At 40.6% G+C, this 16,428-nt stretch overlaps 1 protein-coding gene across 1 annotated transcript in view; it reads right to left on the bottom strand.

The window, feature by feature from the left end:
- Positions 1 to 15,876, bottom strand: part of ANKRD50 (ankyrin repeat domain 50) — a 39,402-nt gene extending 23,526 nt beyond the window's left edge. Inside the window, exons 1-2 of the mRNA XM_030479807.1 lie at positions 15,738 to 15,876; positions 13,497 to 14,769 (exon numbers count right to left, since the gene is read on the bottom strand). Of these exons, the coding sequence (XP_030335667.1) occupies positions 13,497 to 13,975 (479 nt within the window). The 5' untranslated portion in view covers positions 13,976 to 14,769; positions 15,738 to 15,876. The remainder of the gene's footprint in view (positions 1 to 13,496; positions 14,770 to 15,737) is intronic.
- Positions 15,877 to 16,428: the final 552 nt, after the last annotated feature.

Genomic DNA, 16,428 nt, shown 5'->3' with positions numbered 1-16,428 from the left:
CACATTACTCTTTTACTTTCAAATTCAGTAGTTGATTTACTTTTTTTCTGCAGCCTTCCTCCTAGTGTTTAACACATGCATGATGAATAGCTCAGTTTCACTACACTGGACATTTCATATACTGCTTTGAGATGTCAGTGTTCTTTCCAGCTAATTTCATTATACTTGTCTTCGTAAGATCTCAGCCACAAATAATCTGAGGTCACCAATATCTCCAAATCCACTGCTTTTATTTTCTCCTTCTTTCTTCTCCTCTTCTAAACATCAAGTATTTAAAATCATTTCATAGTCACTGTTTCAAAAAGTTGTCTTTCATTTTCTCAGCTGGTTCTTTCCAATCTGACTGAAGCAAATTCATGTCTTCCCACTAGCTATTTTGTCCTCTGACATTAGAAATACGGTCATTGACAGAGTCCTACTTATATCATGCCTTCCCAGCTGATATTCGTCTCCTATTTGTTTTGTTCAAATTTTTCAACTACATAGACATTATCATTCAAATTCTATGCCTTGAATAATTCCATCTGATATTTTAAAGAAGCTCAGCGTACTTGATCTTGCTGGTTTGGTAGAGTAAAACACGTGTATTTACGAAAGACATGGTTTAAAGGTGTGGGAATCTCTCTTAGTTACTGACAACTACTATGCCAAAGCAGGTAAACTTTTAGACACACATGGTCTAATTAGGGTAGTCGACAGGTAGTTTTATTTACGGTCCATAAAAGGTAAAACTTTTATGAACAAGCCTTTAAGTAGGTACCATGTGTAGTGTGTATCTTTTATTCACAGATTTTTCAATGGCTTTAACTTCTTTATTTTAGAACTACAAGCAAGCAGATGATATACAAAGCTACTCCCAACCAACCTACTTTTTTTTTTTAGACATACCAGTTTTACAAGTTATCCTGACAGATCTTTTAGAGTATTTAAGTCAATCTTGACTCTGTACTAATATTTCCGGTTCTGCTTGTTTACCCCATACCTTTTTTCCATTAGTATAAAGACACCTAAGGCATTTGATTAGTACCTCACTTATCTTCCTCCTTGTCCGTCCCGTCCCATGACCCTACAGGAATAACCCTATTTCCTCTCCTCTCCACCCCCAGTTTTTTTAAGCTGTTCTCTAAGTTACTGTTATTTATAATAACTCCTGGAATTTATCAGCCACCAAGCATAGTTTAAAAGCTCTCTCTTATTAGTGGGGGAAAAAAAAAAATCAAAAAAAAAAAATCACTGCTTTTCCTTGTATTAAGCATCAATGAAATTCTCATTGTTTCCACAACTCAATCTCTTTTTTAAGAAAAACAAAAGATCAAGTTAGGGGGTGCCAAAGAAAGTCCACTTTACACCAAATGCATGAGATGAAAGCATCGACTCAGACTCACCGAAAACTATTACTAGATGAAATGAAAGAATTACCTATACTGCACCACATTTTCTATACCTGCAAAGTTAAGATAACAACTTATTTTGTAAATATTCAGCAGTCTGTGGTTGAAATGCAACATGTAGGAGTGGGGTACCACAATAAGAAAACTAACAAGTTTATATACGCAACAGAATGTATTAAAGTTAGTTTTAAATCATTTACCGAACCAAAGTTACAGCAAGTGAAATACATAGTCCTGCTTTCCTTATTAATTACCTGGTTCCTCAGCCATTTAAAAATTATTATTTGTCAGTCAAGAATGTATCTTCTTCTGTGAGCACTATCTGAACACATTAGCATACACCTGAATTGAAATTCTTGTAGCTTTTACAGGCATTTGAATTTGTTGGTATTATCCCACGTTTTGGAGATAGACAAACCCTGTTCCTTCTATCTCCATTTATGCAGAGCATAAATATAACTGAATGAACAGATATTGCTTTCTATGTATACGATTATATTGTTGACATGAGAGAAATGTTAGCCACAAAAACGGAAACAAAAAATACCCCAAACAGATGAGACTGGTAGAAAACTGCACTGAACACGTTCAATTGTGTGGCTTCTGTCAAGGTATATTCTAGTCTACTGTCCAACCAGTTCTATTATTCCATGACTGTGCAACAAAAGACAATAGCTTAATGCACATGGTACAGTCACTGTTATTACTACAGTTCAGTCAATCCCCAAATTAATTAGGTTTGTCCTATGCATTTGATTCCAAAAGAAAAAGAAAAAAGAAAAAACCACCAAAACCCAGCAAAAATCCAAGCACAAAGCACAAAGAAGAGGCGCTGCAGCGGTTATTTCAGCAGTAAGCTGTTTCTTTAGGAAACCAGGATAAACAACAATACACTCTTTGAAGTCTTGATCACTCCCTGATCTAATTGCTCTCTACCTACCTTTCTCATTTCTTGCACATCATCACAAAGCACCCCACACTTCAACTGTTGAACTAATTGTAGGATTAGACTGTCCAACCTCATTTTCAGAAAATCCTCTGCACAAATACCAGATGAAAAGCTGTCAAGATTCTACCTGACTAGTCAAGCACTTAAGATAGCTTTCCTCCTATGTTTGCATTGCCATGTATCTTTTTCCATCCTATTTTCTCAAGTAAAAGGGACTAGCCTAACCTTTAATTGCACTGTCTTAGCTGAAGAGGCAACAGATGGAGCAGCTTTCGTGTGTCCCATTAAAAATTATTCTCCCAAACTCCCCAAAGAAGAATTCATAGCATATGTTCCTCATGCATCACTCTGGGTCTGTATTAGTTACCTTCTGGTTTGTGGATTATTTTTATCCCCCAGCCCCAAGCACATACAGTTTCTCTTAATTTGACTGTAAATCTCCTGTTGATCCTTTTTGTATCTTCTCTGCAATTTACTTTAAAAAACATTGCTAGGTTAGCACCACATGAACCTGATTCTATTATCTTATAGCAGTCATGCGTTTAGCTTTGGAACTGATTCTGTAGCTTTATATTTAGTAAGATTTATTTTTAGACATAACTACAATGGAAGAAGTGACAGAAGCTTCCTCCTCTCCCCCCAACAATTTATATATAAAGTGTTTACTGTGGATGGCAACTTTATCATAATTTAAAACAGAATGAGGTACTAAGGAAAAAAGTATACCTGAAGTCATAAAAATCAAACTTAATGTGAATGTGCAGTTCCTGCTACAATCTTTTGGGGAAAAAATAATGGTTTTTTTCCTTCATTTTTTAAGAAAAATGAAGTGGAATGAGTGGAATGAGGCTGAAGCAAAGGAAGTGGCAACACTCCAACACAGAATAAAGCAATTGGAACCAAATTGATGCATGCAACTGTCAATGGAGTGAGATAAAGTTTAGAAAGTTTAACAAAGTCTTTCTAGACTAATCATAACTAACGTGTCTTGGTACCACTACCATCACGTACACCACTGCAACAGCGAGGGAATGCCAGAGAAGTGTTGGTAACATTCTTCTGTCTTAAACTCACTGCATTATTGACTACTTAAGTTTCCATCTGTTAGAGAAGGCAGAGTTGATAGTTCTTTGCTAATTTAGGGTAATTCAAATCATATATGGCACAATTTCTCCTAGCATGGATCAGCCACACTTTACCTACAGGGCTTTTTTTCAATGTCCTGTTGAACTCTGCTTCACGCAGAAAAAGAACAGACAGATCAGTGATTGTATCATGCTCATTATCGCTGCAGGAGAGTTAATGTAGTTAAACCAAGACTTATTAATTAACTGCTTTAAGATGGAAATCATGCTGCAATTTAATTCTTAATAGTTTTTCCTCCTGACATTCATTCATAGTTGCCCATTACTGTGAATCTCTATAACGCTGGTATTTTCCTTAACCAACCTAGAGCTTCTGACCACTTCTCTGTTTCTCCCAGGTTATTTTTCAAATGACCTTAAATAAGATGCTGGCATGCCCCCTTCCTCTTACTCTCATCTACAAGGTACTATAGATCTTTAGCACCCAAGCTTGCATCTGTGCAGCCAGATGCTTCTCTCTCCTTCTTTGCACAAGCACCATTATTACCAACTCTTATTAGTACATAATAAAGAAAAAGAAAAAATAAAAACCCCCAAAACCTCCCCCCCTCCCCTCCCCCACCCCCCAAAAAAACCAAACAAAAACCCAAACCCCAAACTAAAACAAAAAACAAGGAAAAGACATTGTTGATGGGCCATGGACTGGAAGTCCACTCACGTATGATCCTTTGTTCCCATTCGTCCTCCCACTCCTGCCAATTTAATCAACAGCATTCAAAACTGAGCCAAGAAGTTTGATCATCTTCTATCAACAACAAAGACTGCTTGGTCCTTGCTTTGTATGAAGGTGTCTGCAAACATGCAACCCAAGAGAGGACTTTCGTTGCAATTGTTTTGCCCCTTTCACTTCATCAGCTATATAAATTTCCCCATTTACGTTCCCTTCTTGATTTCATTTTCAGTTCTTCTTTCATGCTATCCCATCACATTTTGATGTCATCAAGCATACCAGGAACCTACCCACCTACCCATTCTTTGCAGCACCTCCTCTGCAATACCTTTGAACACCTATCTATGACTCAACTCTTACCTCAACATAATTAAGTGGGTTTTTGTTATCACACTTGCTTTTTTTCCAAATTATTTCTTTTTGAGCAGTAATTCTTCTAGGAGCAGAAAATCCTGCTCCTAGACAAAGATGGAAGATTTCTCACCATTCCTAGTGTATTATACACATCATCAAGCAGAAGAAACTGAAACCTCTTCAATGCATTGATTCACTAATACTTTCAGGAGGTGATATTTCAATCCTATCTTTTCCCAGTATATTAGACACACTAAGTCCCTTCTACTTCACAATCTGCCAAATCCTTTTCTTTTTTTCATTAAAAAGGAAGAAAAGAAAAGAAACTTAAACCCTTGCACAAGCTATGAACATGTGCATAGAAAACTGGAGGGATGGGAAATAATTAACAAGTGAGAGTTGCCACGAAGCTCCACCTAACTAAACAGCTTATAGGAAAACCTGTAAGGTTTAAGACTGAGCCACACAGATTAAAGGCAAAATGTTAATGCCTATAGAAGTAGAAGACAAAAAGGTCTATGTAAGTTGTCATTATTAAAATGCCTTAGGGAAACTTTCTTATGGTAATTTAAACTGAAAAGGTTAAAACCTTAAATGGTATTATGTTCAGTCTATATGCAGTGCTTCCATACAATGAAAGAAGAACATACAGCTTGCTCTTGCAGAAACACTAACTGTTGCTATGTGACCCGTTAACTCCATGGATTTAAAGGAAAAGCCTAAAGAGAAACATACCACAAAGTGCTTAAGCTTCAGGCAATGCTCAACTTTCTAATAATCTAGAGAGCACTCGAACACAACGTCTTCTATGAAACCTAGCATCAGTTAAAAGTCTAAAGCATCAGTTACACATTACATATACACACTAGGAATCAGAAGTCCCATCAGAGTGAAGATGTTCTCACAAGAGCGAGTTTATGAAACACCAATTTACGTCCTGCAACTTCACTTTCACTGAGCTGGAAATACAAACTGAAGCGGCAGATTCTTTTTAATCTCTTGTGCAAAACAAAAACAATTTCCCATCTCACTCATGAATTGGTCTGATTTTCAGTCAGTGTTCTGCCTCTCATTTTTAAATATAAAATAAATCATGTTACTGAATAATTAAAATGTAGACAAATGTTGTATTTACTGTTAAGTCTGTATAATATACATGACAAATACGTAAATACTTACAAATTAACAAACTCATACCACACAAAAGTGAAAGTCAGCAAAGAAACTGTATTTGTAATTACTTGAACTGTTGTAACTAGTAAGCTACACTGAAGACAAGTAGCATTTTATCACACATTTAGCACCAATACACTTGTAGTAGTTCACATCATCACAGTGCACCACTGCAAGGGAGACAGAATTACTGTTCAACACAATATATTTTTTTTGTAATGTTCCTTGCTTCTTTCATGCAGACTGGCTTGTTCACCACTTTTCTTCATTAAATCTCAAAAGGTCTTTTCATCTTGCAGCTATCAGCTTACATGTAGCTGCTTCCTATAAAGAGTTGTAAAAGGCTTTGTGCTGTTAAGTCTGTCTGCTATTTTTAATATTTTACATCTCTCAATACACAGTCACTAAGTGTAAGACTCCACGTAGGAGGATCAGTCTACAAGGGAGCTAAAGCCTGTAAAACTGCCCAGTCTTTCTGATAGAATCCATAGGAGTAAACTTTTTAAATTAAAAAATACCTCAGCCACTTGATGTTGAATGTACATATTGACACAAACTTTCATCACCAGCAATGAGATACTAAAATCAAATCGTAATTATTCCATTATAATTGAGTGCATAGTACTGTCAGTGAAAAGAGAGGCATGTGCTCCTTATGTTTTGGCATGACTATGTTTGACAGTCTCAAGTTTTTCAAAAAGCAGAGAAATTTAAATCTTTTCACAAATCTAGCACAGATCACACAGAATTGAGAGCTTGTCATTCCAACACCCAACATCTGTGGAATCTCAAACTGAGACTTAGAAACAGGCAGAACACTACATGGGAGAGACCACAGAGAACCTCTCTCACTAGAGCACTGCTTGCACTTCTCCTTTGGCATGCTGTAGGTGCTGAGATCTTGAAGAACCCATCAATGCACCCCAGGAAGTCACCAAAAAGGCACCTAACATAAAACAGCCTGCTGTGAGCTTAAATGAGCTTGCTTTTAAGTGAAAATGGCTGTGGCTCCTAGTAAAAGCAGAATTCAATCTTGTACCAGATCAAGCTCCTCTGGGCTAGGATCCAACTAGCTTCAGGATTCTAGTCAAGCATAAGTGAAAGATGTAGGAATGTACAAAATTCTGTGAAACTACATAAGTACAATGTTGCATATTTACACATCTGAAGCGTTGCTAAGAAAAATTCCTTTTAGATTCAGAAAACTTTATTTAGGTAAGGGATTTTTTTAATGTCACATTCTTAGGTGCAACCTCTGAGGAAAGACTAGCAAGTCAGAATTATGTAATTTAAAGATGAGAAAAAAGAAAATAAAGCATTATTCAAATATATAAAAGGCTGTATCCAAAAGGAAAGAAGGCATCTACTCTCCAAGTCTCTGGAGAACACTAAGTAGTAACAAGCTTAGATTACAGCAAAAAAATAAACCTCAGGTTAGACATATGGAAATTTTTTTCCTGATAAGAATTGTGAAGCATAAGAGAGAAGGAAGCAAGCATCTCTAATCAACAGACTTGGCTTCTTCTGCCTGGGAAAGGTGATGGTGGACTTGATTTTCTGAGGTCCCCTTCCAACCTTCTCTCTCAAGGTCATAATCAGTCACTTGCACATTTGAACTTTACATGTGGTAAATGAATAAACATACTGGAAGTTTAAGAACTTTCTTCTTTGAAGGGTCTTGTAAATTAATTATTGTGCATTCAGATCTTTCTTCACATGAAACAGGACACAGTTAGCCCTTGGCTTTGTTTCTACCATTTGTAGCTCTATGAAATTACAGCGTCTGACAAGATCTATGTTCACACCCTCCTTGTTACCGTGGCAAAGCTACAGCTACCAAGACTGTACCAGAGCTGCAGAAGCAGAGGGAGATGCAGCCCTTTTCAGAAGAAAGGAGAAGATATAGATAATTTCCAGACACTTTGAGACTTGGGTGACAAAATTTAAGGGATTTCTTTTCTATAAAAAAGATTAATACTTAATTACTAGTGTCATAAATTGAGAGAAATCCCAGCAGCTTACACAGATTCCAGTAGTCCAAGCTCAGACATCTATAACTGTCGCTGATGCGCTGCCTCTCAGTGTACCTTTTATTTCAATCCCTCCTAAGCTCCTGGAAAACCCAAACTTTTACTAAATGCATTTCATTTAAAAAAAAAAAAACAAACCAAAAAAACCAGTAGCAGAAGTATGTAATGTGGTTAATTCACTAGCAAGAAAAACTCAAAGTTTGTAGTGTAAAGTATCAAAGACTAACCTCATGAAAGTTAGGATACTCTAATTAATCTCTGGCCTCTAACTAAATCTCTTACCTCAGCCATTAAAGTTAACTTGAAACTTTGTTAGCTAAAGACAATGCAGTAAACAGTTAAAAGAGGGAAAAAGTAAAAAGAGAAAGGCAAGAACTAAAGAGGACCTGGCCTTCAACTTCACAGAATTACTCCAAAATTCACTTAAGTTATTGTGATGAAGAATGAGTTATTCTAAAACAGTGAAAAGATCACTAATTAACTGTTCAATAAAGCCTACACAATCCATGATAATTTTCATTATATTACTGGCTTCAAAGATCGTACAAGGAGTTGTAAAAAGAACAGCTTCTTCACACTTCATCTGTTATCGCATACAACTCAATTTCTACACCTGTTCCTTCATCTATGCTAACTAAATGGCAAGAAAAATGGCATTTCAGTACTGCAAACAACAGTCACAGAATATTTGCTAAACAAACCTGCGTTTTTCTACATTGTCAGACAAACAATTCAGAACTTGAAATAAGACTTGTTGCCCCTTATCATTTACGTAAGGGTAAAAGCTCTCTCAATCACCTACAGTCTGCAACTTTCTGATGATACACCACTCTTTTTACAAACAGGGAAGAAAAAAAGAAAAAAAGAAATCAGTTGCATGGAAAGCAAATGCAGGTGAAGGGCCGGAGGCGGGGAGTGTGGGGTGTGAGGGAAGGAAATGCTTGTTAGCATTGGTTGACAATCCTAGTTTTTTTTACACTGAATTCTGGTGTTAATGAGATTTCTATCATACTGCCAAACACAAAACACTAGAGGCTTGCTCCTTTGGAGTTTTCCTCCAAACAGGTAGCAGTAACTTTACACAGATAACAGCTATTGGCACAAGATTTGTTGTACTTCAATGCTGTCCAAATGAATGACTCATACAAGGCAGCTTTCACTTTTAATCAACATAAACCCCTGCTTCAAACTCACAGGCAGCATAAAACCTTACATGACCTCTCACGCTTTTTACAGTCAAGTCTACAGATATTTGCATATTCTAGGGAACTATAAAACTGCTTTACTTTATCCATCACTTAACATTATTGGTCACGTTCCACTACAACGCAAACCTGTGGTGCACACAGACACACAGCAACTATATCACAAATACTTAGTACAGCCTCACAGAGCACTACCTGCAGAAGGAACAATGACACTGAATTTAGCACCGGTGTGCATAGAAAAAGAAATAAATCTGGGGTTCTTTTCGTACTCAGGTATCCTTTTTGTCAGGGTCATAGTTTCCTCTATATTCGTCTTTGGTAAAGAAGATGTAACATCAGCTTGAGAAAAATTCTATGAAGTTCTACGCTGAAATTTGTTCAGCAGCTTTTTTTTTGTTCTTTTAAATTGTTCTTTTCTTGGGTCCCTACCAATCAGGGACGGCTACTTGCATAGAAATGCAATTTCAGCAACACAAGTAAGTGGAAATCTGAATTCATAGCTTCATTTTCTCCCCAATAAAAGTCTCTTTGATCAGGGCGTCTTACATTAAAGTAATTGTATGAGAAATACTCTAGTAATAAAGTTTTAGGACACTTCGCAAGTAAATCACACTTGAACATCACTGACCCAAATTCAATATGTGAGAAATACGTATGTGAGAAGTCTCACAAGCTTTGAAGTTTCTTGAAAAGACATGCAGAAGACAGCAAGAAATTTCACCTGTCAGTGACAGTAAAGCAGCTCCATCTGCACCAACCTGCTGGGAGATGTGGAAATTTATCATTTTGGGGGGATTTAAGCTTGTACAAGACCAATGCAAACTAAAGGTGTTTAGTGGAAGCTGAAAAACATGATGTTATTTAACAGACGTGCTATCTCTGAATTCTCTGAAACTGGCTCAGGAGCTCTAGTCATGAATGTCTTTGAAACTCAGAGTTGACTTCTTTCAAAGCCATTAATCTGCAGGGTAAACCTAGGTCTACACTTCCCGTAACATCCACTTTCTGGGCTGTGAATTAACCAAGCTCTGCCTTCTACCACTAATCCCAACTGTAGCACAACAGGAATTATGTGCCTTCCTCTGCTGTCTGAAGGTGTCTAATGACATCTCCTTTGTCTGAAAAAGGTAAACCAGAATCATAAGGGTAAATGTCTTTTTACAGCGTAGTCTGCATGAATTTCTTGGTTTATACCAGAGTTCCTTTATGTTCTCATGGCCTTGGATAACTAATAGCTGCCTGTACTCCTACTAATTGCTGGAAGTATAAACTTGTTGCAGCAAAACCACTACCAACCCCATTCACAACCCTAGAGACAGTATGGCAAAATTTGGGTTATTTGGATTTTGACTCTTCTATTTAAATAGGGAAGAATAGCCTAATAGACCTTTTCAATACAATTCTTTCAGTTTAATGCATTTCTTCTTACTTTTGGAGTCTGTAATGCTGCAATTTCCGTTATGCTTTCTGCTTCACATTCACCCAAAATTTGAATGTGAGGCTTCAGCATTCTCCCTTACATTTAAGTCTGCTTTCTGATCCAGTACTGCACGTGTGAGAAGTGCCTCAGAAGTGGTGCTGGAAGTAGCAGTTCTCTCTCTCAGCTGTCAGTGCAGCAACAAATGCTTGTTAAATATATTTGTATAGATCACCCCTCACGGCTCTTCAAATCTGCAAGACCTGCCCCTGAAAGAATTTTTAGGGCATGTTAAGACTAAAAATACATGAGAAATTTTTAAGAGAAGACACCCAAACAGGAGAAAAGTCTTAACTCTCCAGGTCATCACTTGCACATGTATCACTATGACCATCAGTCGCTGAAAACCTATTTAAAAAGCATTCTTCAGAAAAAGATTCACTATTTTAACTAGCGAAATTTATGTTGTTTATAAGCTGGCACATTACAAGGCATTGGAAAGCTTTTATGTCTGACTATTTCTAGGACAATTAGCACAAAAATAGAATGGTGTAATCTTGTTCAGCACTTTTGAAGAGAAGTCTTTCCATTTTAGGCCATGAATACATAGCTGGGCCCAGAGCAGCCATGCAAAGCAGAGCAAAAATTTGACAGTATCCATAAACAAAGATCTTTCCCTTCTTCTACTGAGTAAGTTAAAATAAGGTAAAAATCAATGGAGCATTGAGACGAGAGCTTTATGCTGTTTCAGTGCCTTTACACAATGTGAAAGGCAATCAGCTGACTGTTAAGTCTTCCTAGAACTCATTTCACATTATAACAACTCTCACTGAACAGAAAGCATATATAAACACACCAGACCAGAATACTGAAGCATTCAGCTCTAAGTCTTAAGAAATCATGAAAAAACACTAAGTCGCATTTTTGTTAAACATTTCTTACATGCTTTATATAAATTAAAAAAAGTTCAGTTAACACATGATCAAGGTTTTTGAAGGTGGGAAGGGATTTCCCAAGTTCTTCTGGTTTGTGGACAGTGATTGTATCATACAGGCAGCAGAACAAGCTCATGGAACTGCTGTCAACAGCCATCTCCTGGTCCCCTGCCACAGTGCTGAAAACTTATATTCCCAGTACAGCACCTTGTCTCTAACACCTCATCTCCCCCAAATCTGAAATGTGAGAATGAACACAATCTACCACAGCTGCTTTTGAGAGCAGGAGATCAGGGTAGGTGGGCAGCAAGGGAATACGTGAAGAGCCAAAAATAAAGAAAGAAAAATCTTCACTGAAGCTGTCATACTACAATGTGAGTGATTTTAGCATAATAAGAGTTCACAATCACTGCTGCAAAATTTGAGAAGGGAAAGGCTAGTACCAGACGTTGTGTCATATTTTATTTTTCCAGTAATCAAGAACGCTGTATATTGACCTAAATACTCAAACAACCCATCATTAAACCCTGTGCTCATAAAAAGTACTTATCCAAAAGGCTGACTGACTCCTAAATATTTTTCATATTTCTATATTGCATTTTTGCCTAAAGACATTTACCTAACTCCTGTTCGTTGCAGTAAGGCAATCATATTTAGAACAGAGAAAGGATTCCAGCTCTTGGAGAGAACTTGCCTGTACCAAATTAGTAAGATTTCCTTCTAATGGACTTTTAAACAAAAACAGGCTCTTACTCACCAGATTAATCCACTTCCATGATTTTCAAAGACTGCCTAAAGCTAGATGGCCAGGCTCCTATTCCATTTATAGACCCTTGATTTCACCCAGTTTTAAGTCATTAGAAATTGAGAGGACTTAATACTTCTGAAATTAGGACCTTTATAGCTGCTAAATGTTGCATCTCCACTTAGCAACAAACAAAAAAAAAATCCAGAATTAGCCTTGGGTTAGACTATTTGTTTTAAGACGCTACACTGAGAACAATGTAGACACGCATCCTGTTTATTCAGTGGGCAAGGACATAACAGCCATCAGACCTAGAAGGCTCTTTTACACCAACATGACAATGTAAGCAAGCACTACAGCTCAACCTCAGTACTTGTTTACACACTGTTAGTAGTCAGGAGAAAAAAAAAAAAAAGGGAAATTTTTTATACTGCAAACATCATCCAATAAACCCTTAAGTACTGCAAAAAGTTATATCTCTAAACAAAACTGAAGAACTTTAGTTTAACTAACATTCCAGTGAAATTGTATACTGGCAACACAATCAATTGAAGCTCTGTTGCTAGAGACAAGCCTTCTCCTTTCTGAATTTTCCTTCATTGTGACCCAAAGGAATAAAGTCCAAATAGACACATGCATGGGAAGGCTGCGCTCAAGATAGCACACTGTTCTGAGCCATCTATGGATATACACTCTTACAGACGCATTAGTATCCTTACAGAAACAAAAATTCCCAGTGACACACTCGAGACACTTTGGTTTGTTAAGGAACACCAAGTAAAAAAAAATAAATTTATTTATCTTAGATAGCTGACAAACCTTCTAAGGGACAGGGTGAGCACCCTTGGTAAATTTCTGATCCTTTCAACACTTTGGAGTATTTATAAAATAAGTAGCAAGGAAGATTTGATGTAATCTGTGCATACTGAGAGAAGTAACATAAGGAGTTAATTGACAGTTTCCTACCACGCATTTTTAGACAAACATAAAACTGATGTGCTGGATCAGACCCAGAGATCCATTAGTCCAGTTTCCTCTTAGACAAAGCATGATATTGGAGGCTTTTCCGAGGGCCCTGTAAGGCCCGTTTCAGGTCTAAGAAGGACAACTGGCCTACCCTTTGGCATGTGAAGACCACTGACTAGGTATCTTCCACTCTGAGGCCAATTACTTTAAAGTCTTTCTAAAACAACGATTACAACTGAGGCTACTGATATACACGTGTAAATAAACTCACCCTTAATAATAACTTTTGTTTAAAAACCAAGTATTTATTTTGTCAGCTATAAGGACAAACTTAGATTTTTCCATGGTAGGTCTGCAAGCTCTGACAGAGATAACAAGCCATGAAACAAACATGTTTTAAACCGTCTGCACCACAGACTCTTTGGGAGGAACGCCTAAACAGAAGCCAGCATTTTTTAATTTGGGTTTTATTTTCAATAAGGTTTTTTTTTTTTTAATTTAATTAGTTTTTACCTTTTAAATGCTTCAGCAGGGTTCCTCTCACATTCCCCAGGTTGCAAGAGACTTTGAATAGCAGGATCTCTTAGTTTGTCCTCATATCCCTGGATCAGTCCACTGCGGCAGATCTGTGTAACTAAACCTCTAATAAACCCTCCGACACACAGTGTGTCAGAGTCTTGGGCCCTGCAGAAATGGAAGGCTAGAGCCTGACGATGTAAGCCTCTTTGTAGGTTTGCAGGTGAGCTTGGCCAGAGTAACTCAGTACAGAGGGCCGTCTTCCCACTCCCGGGGCCTCCTACCAGCAATACACCCCAGGCAGCTCCTTTCCCGGAGAGAACACCAGTATTATTCCCAGAATTTGCTACAAGAGATGATTTGTTGGCAGCACTACTGCTGCAGTTAGCTTTCTCCTGAAGGCAGTGCTGAAGCTTGTGGAAAACCCACTCCCTACAGTAAAACTGCTTTCCCTGCAGCAAGCTGGTTTGAGCCATTTTACAAAGCTTCTTCTCTTGGGTTTGTCATAAGCAGCAGTAGTACACCTTCAACATCTCAAAGCAGCGAGACACTCATTCATCTTGCACAGAGAAGTCTTCTGCACACAACTTGACAGAGGTTAGGGTAATCGGTTCTTACAAAACTTAACAGCCTCTTCTCAGGACGGGTGTCACTCCATTTGTATGCTTCATTACAACCAACATAACACCATCACAGCTCAGCTGACATCATGAAGCAGTGTCTGATACCAACACTCAGCAATGCTTCTCATATGGCTCAGAAGTTCACACAGCTCCATGGCTGCATCTGCAGTTTATGCAGTTGTGTGTGTTCCCAGTATACAGGGGAGACAATACATCTGGAAAAACTGAGGGAAAGCCAACTTTTCAGTGTATACTAAATGCCTTTCAGTTCTGGGCATTAATCTCTCTGGATATACATCCAGAAAAAGCTGTCCAAAACAAAATGTTCCTTCTGGGAATTTTATAGAGAAAGCGATTTTTCTTCAGAGCTCTATATACATCCCACAAATGTGGATAAGTACCACTTACTAAAAAAGAGTCAGTTTGGACAGCAAGCTTTGCAGACTTCATACATCTGGGTGAGTATCTGAGAAGTGCTTCAGAGTAGGGTTCCTTACACAGTACAGACAACAGGAAAAAAAAATATGTTAACGGCTTCTCATTTCAATACATTCGTGTCTTCTCCAGGAACTTGGATTCTTACTGAACCTGTTCTCAGGTATCTTAATCGCAAGATGTCAGAAGAGACAACATCTTCCCCTAAAGCTCTGAAATAAAGAAGACAGCACTTTTAACCCTGCATGCAAGTCATAATGCAATTTCAAATGCAGACAACAAAGAGTGAAGCAAGGACTTATTCTTTATTTTTGCTACTAAATTAATCTAAAAAGCTGTTTTAAAGACAACTGTTGTGACAAGTTACAATAAGCCACGCATAAAAAACCCATAGCAATAAACAGATATGACAGTGGACTCAAAACCACAGGAGTCTTGCATTTTCTCCTGAGGAGAACTGAATACACCCCTTCATCTTGGAAACATTCTTCCTAACAAGGCTTCACCACCGAATTCTCTCTTCCTCCTATTTTTCTACTGCCGGCTGAGGGGGTTTTTTGAAGTTTATTTTTCAGGGGATCGCTGCCGCCGGCTCTTCGCACACTTCTTTGTTCCGGGCTCGCCGGCAGCAGGGCGCCCGGCAGCCCCGGGGTCGCGATTTAACACCCGCACCGCGGGCACCTCCCGCCCCTGTCACCGCTCCGCTCCCCCCGGCCGAGCTCCGACCCCCAAAACCAACCCCTTTATCCAGGCTGGGCTTCAACCCGAAGCTCGGGCTCCTCTCAGCGAGGCACAGACACACACGTACGGCTCACAAGTCACTTCGGCAGCGCCCCGGCTGCCCCATCGCCTCCCCCTGAATCCCCTCCCCGAGTCAGGCGAGCAGCTGCGGGCTCCCCGCCCGCCCTTCCCCTGCTTCCCGTGCCCCCGGCGCGGAGCACGCACGCCCTGTCCCCGCTCCCCACCCCCAGCGCGCACACACCGGGCTCCGCACAAAGATCCCGGGCACCGCACCCGCAGCCCCGCTACCAACGCCTCGCACCGGTGCCAGCCCCCTGCCCACCTCGGGCGGCAGGTACAGCCCGGCCCGCCCCACCCAACAGCCCACAGCCGCCGCCGCCCCACCAGGGACGACCGGCGGCCAGGCGAGGGGCCTCTCCGCCGCTGCTCGCTCGCTCACCTCCGTCGTCGCCTGCTCCTTGCAGGCTCTCCCCGCGGCGGCTCAAGCGCGCCCCTCTTCTTCCTCCGGGCGCCCGGCACCGCCGTGCCAGGCCCGCGGCCACCTCGCTCCGCCGCCGCTCAGCCCCTCCGGTGCTCTCCCCGTCGCCTCCCTGACCCCCCTCCGCCCGGCCCGGCCTCTCCGCCCCGCCCCGGGCCCGCCCCCTTTCCTCTCCAGCGTGTGCGGCGGCGGCGGAGGCGGGGGCAGATGCCGCCCGACATCTGGGGCGAAGTAGTCCGAGGCGGAGGGAGATGGGCGGCGGCCCCTCCGCCAGCACCGCCGCCGTGCGCGCTCAGCCGCTTCACCGCACCGGGCTTTGTCCCGGCCTCCACGGGCCGTCCCGCCTCGTCTCCCACCTCCTTCAGCGGCCGCGGCGGCGGGACCCTCCCGGCGCGGCCCTGCAGGGGGCGGTAGCGCGGCTCCGGCCGCCGACGGGAGGGTCCCGCCTGCCCGCCGTGCTGTGGGGCGCCGGCCCCGGCCGGGAGCGGCGAAACTTGGAAGATAAAGGTTGTGGCTGGAGAAGCCCGGTCGTTAAACCGGCCGCGGGCCGCCTCGCATCCTGGCCCCGCTGTGGTGTAGAAACGGCGGCCCTCTAACCAAAGACCTTGTTTTTTTTAACCCAGCGCAGGCCTCGGCTTTTCTGCCCTTCTGC

Source organism: Strigops habroptila, chromosome 3 (assembly GCF_004027225.2).
Source record: "Strigops habroptila isolate Jane chromosome 3, bStrHab1.2.pri, whole genome shotgun sequence".
NCBI classification, from domain to species: domain Eukaryota; kingdom Metazoa; phylum Chordata; class Aves; order Psittaciformes; family Psittacidae; genus Strigops; species Strigops habroptila.
This window is presented reverse-complemented; position numbering and strand designations above follow the sequence as displayed.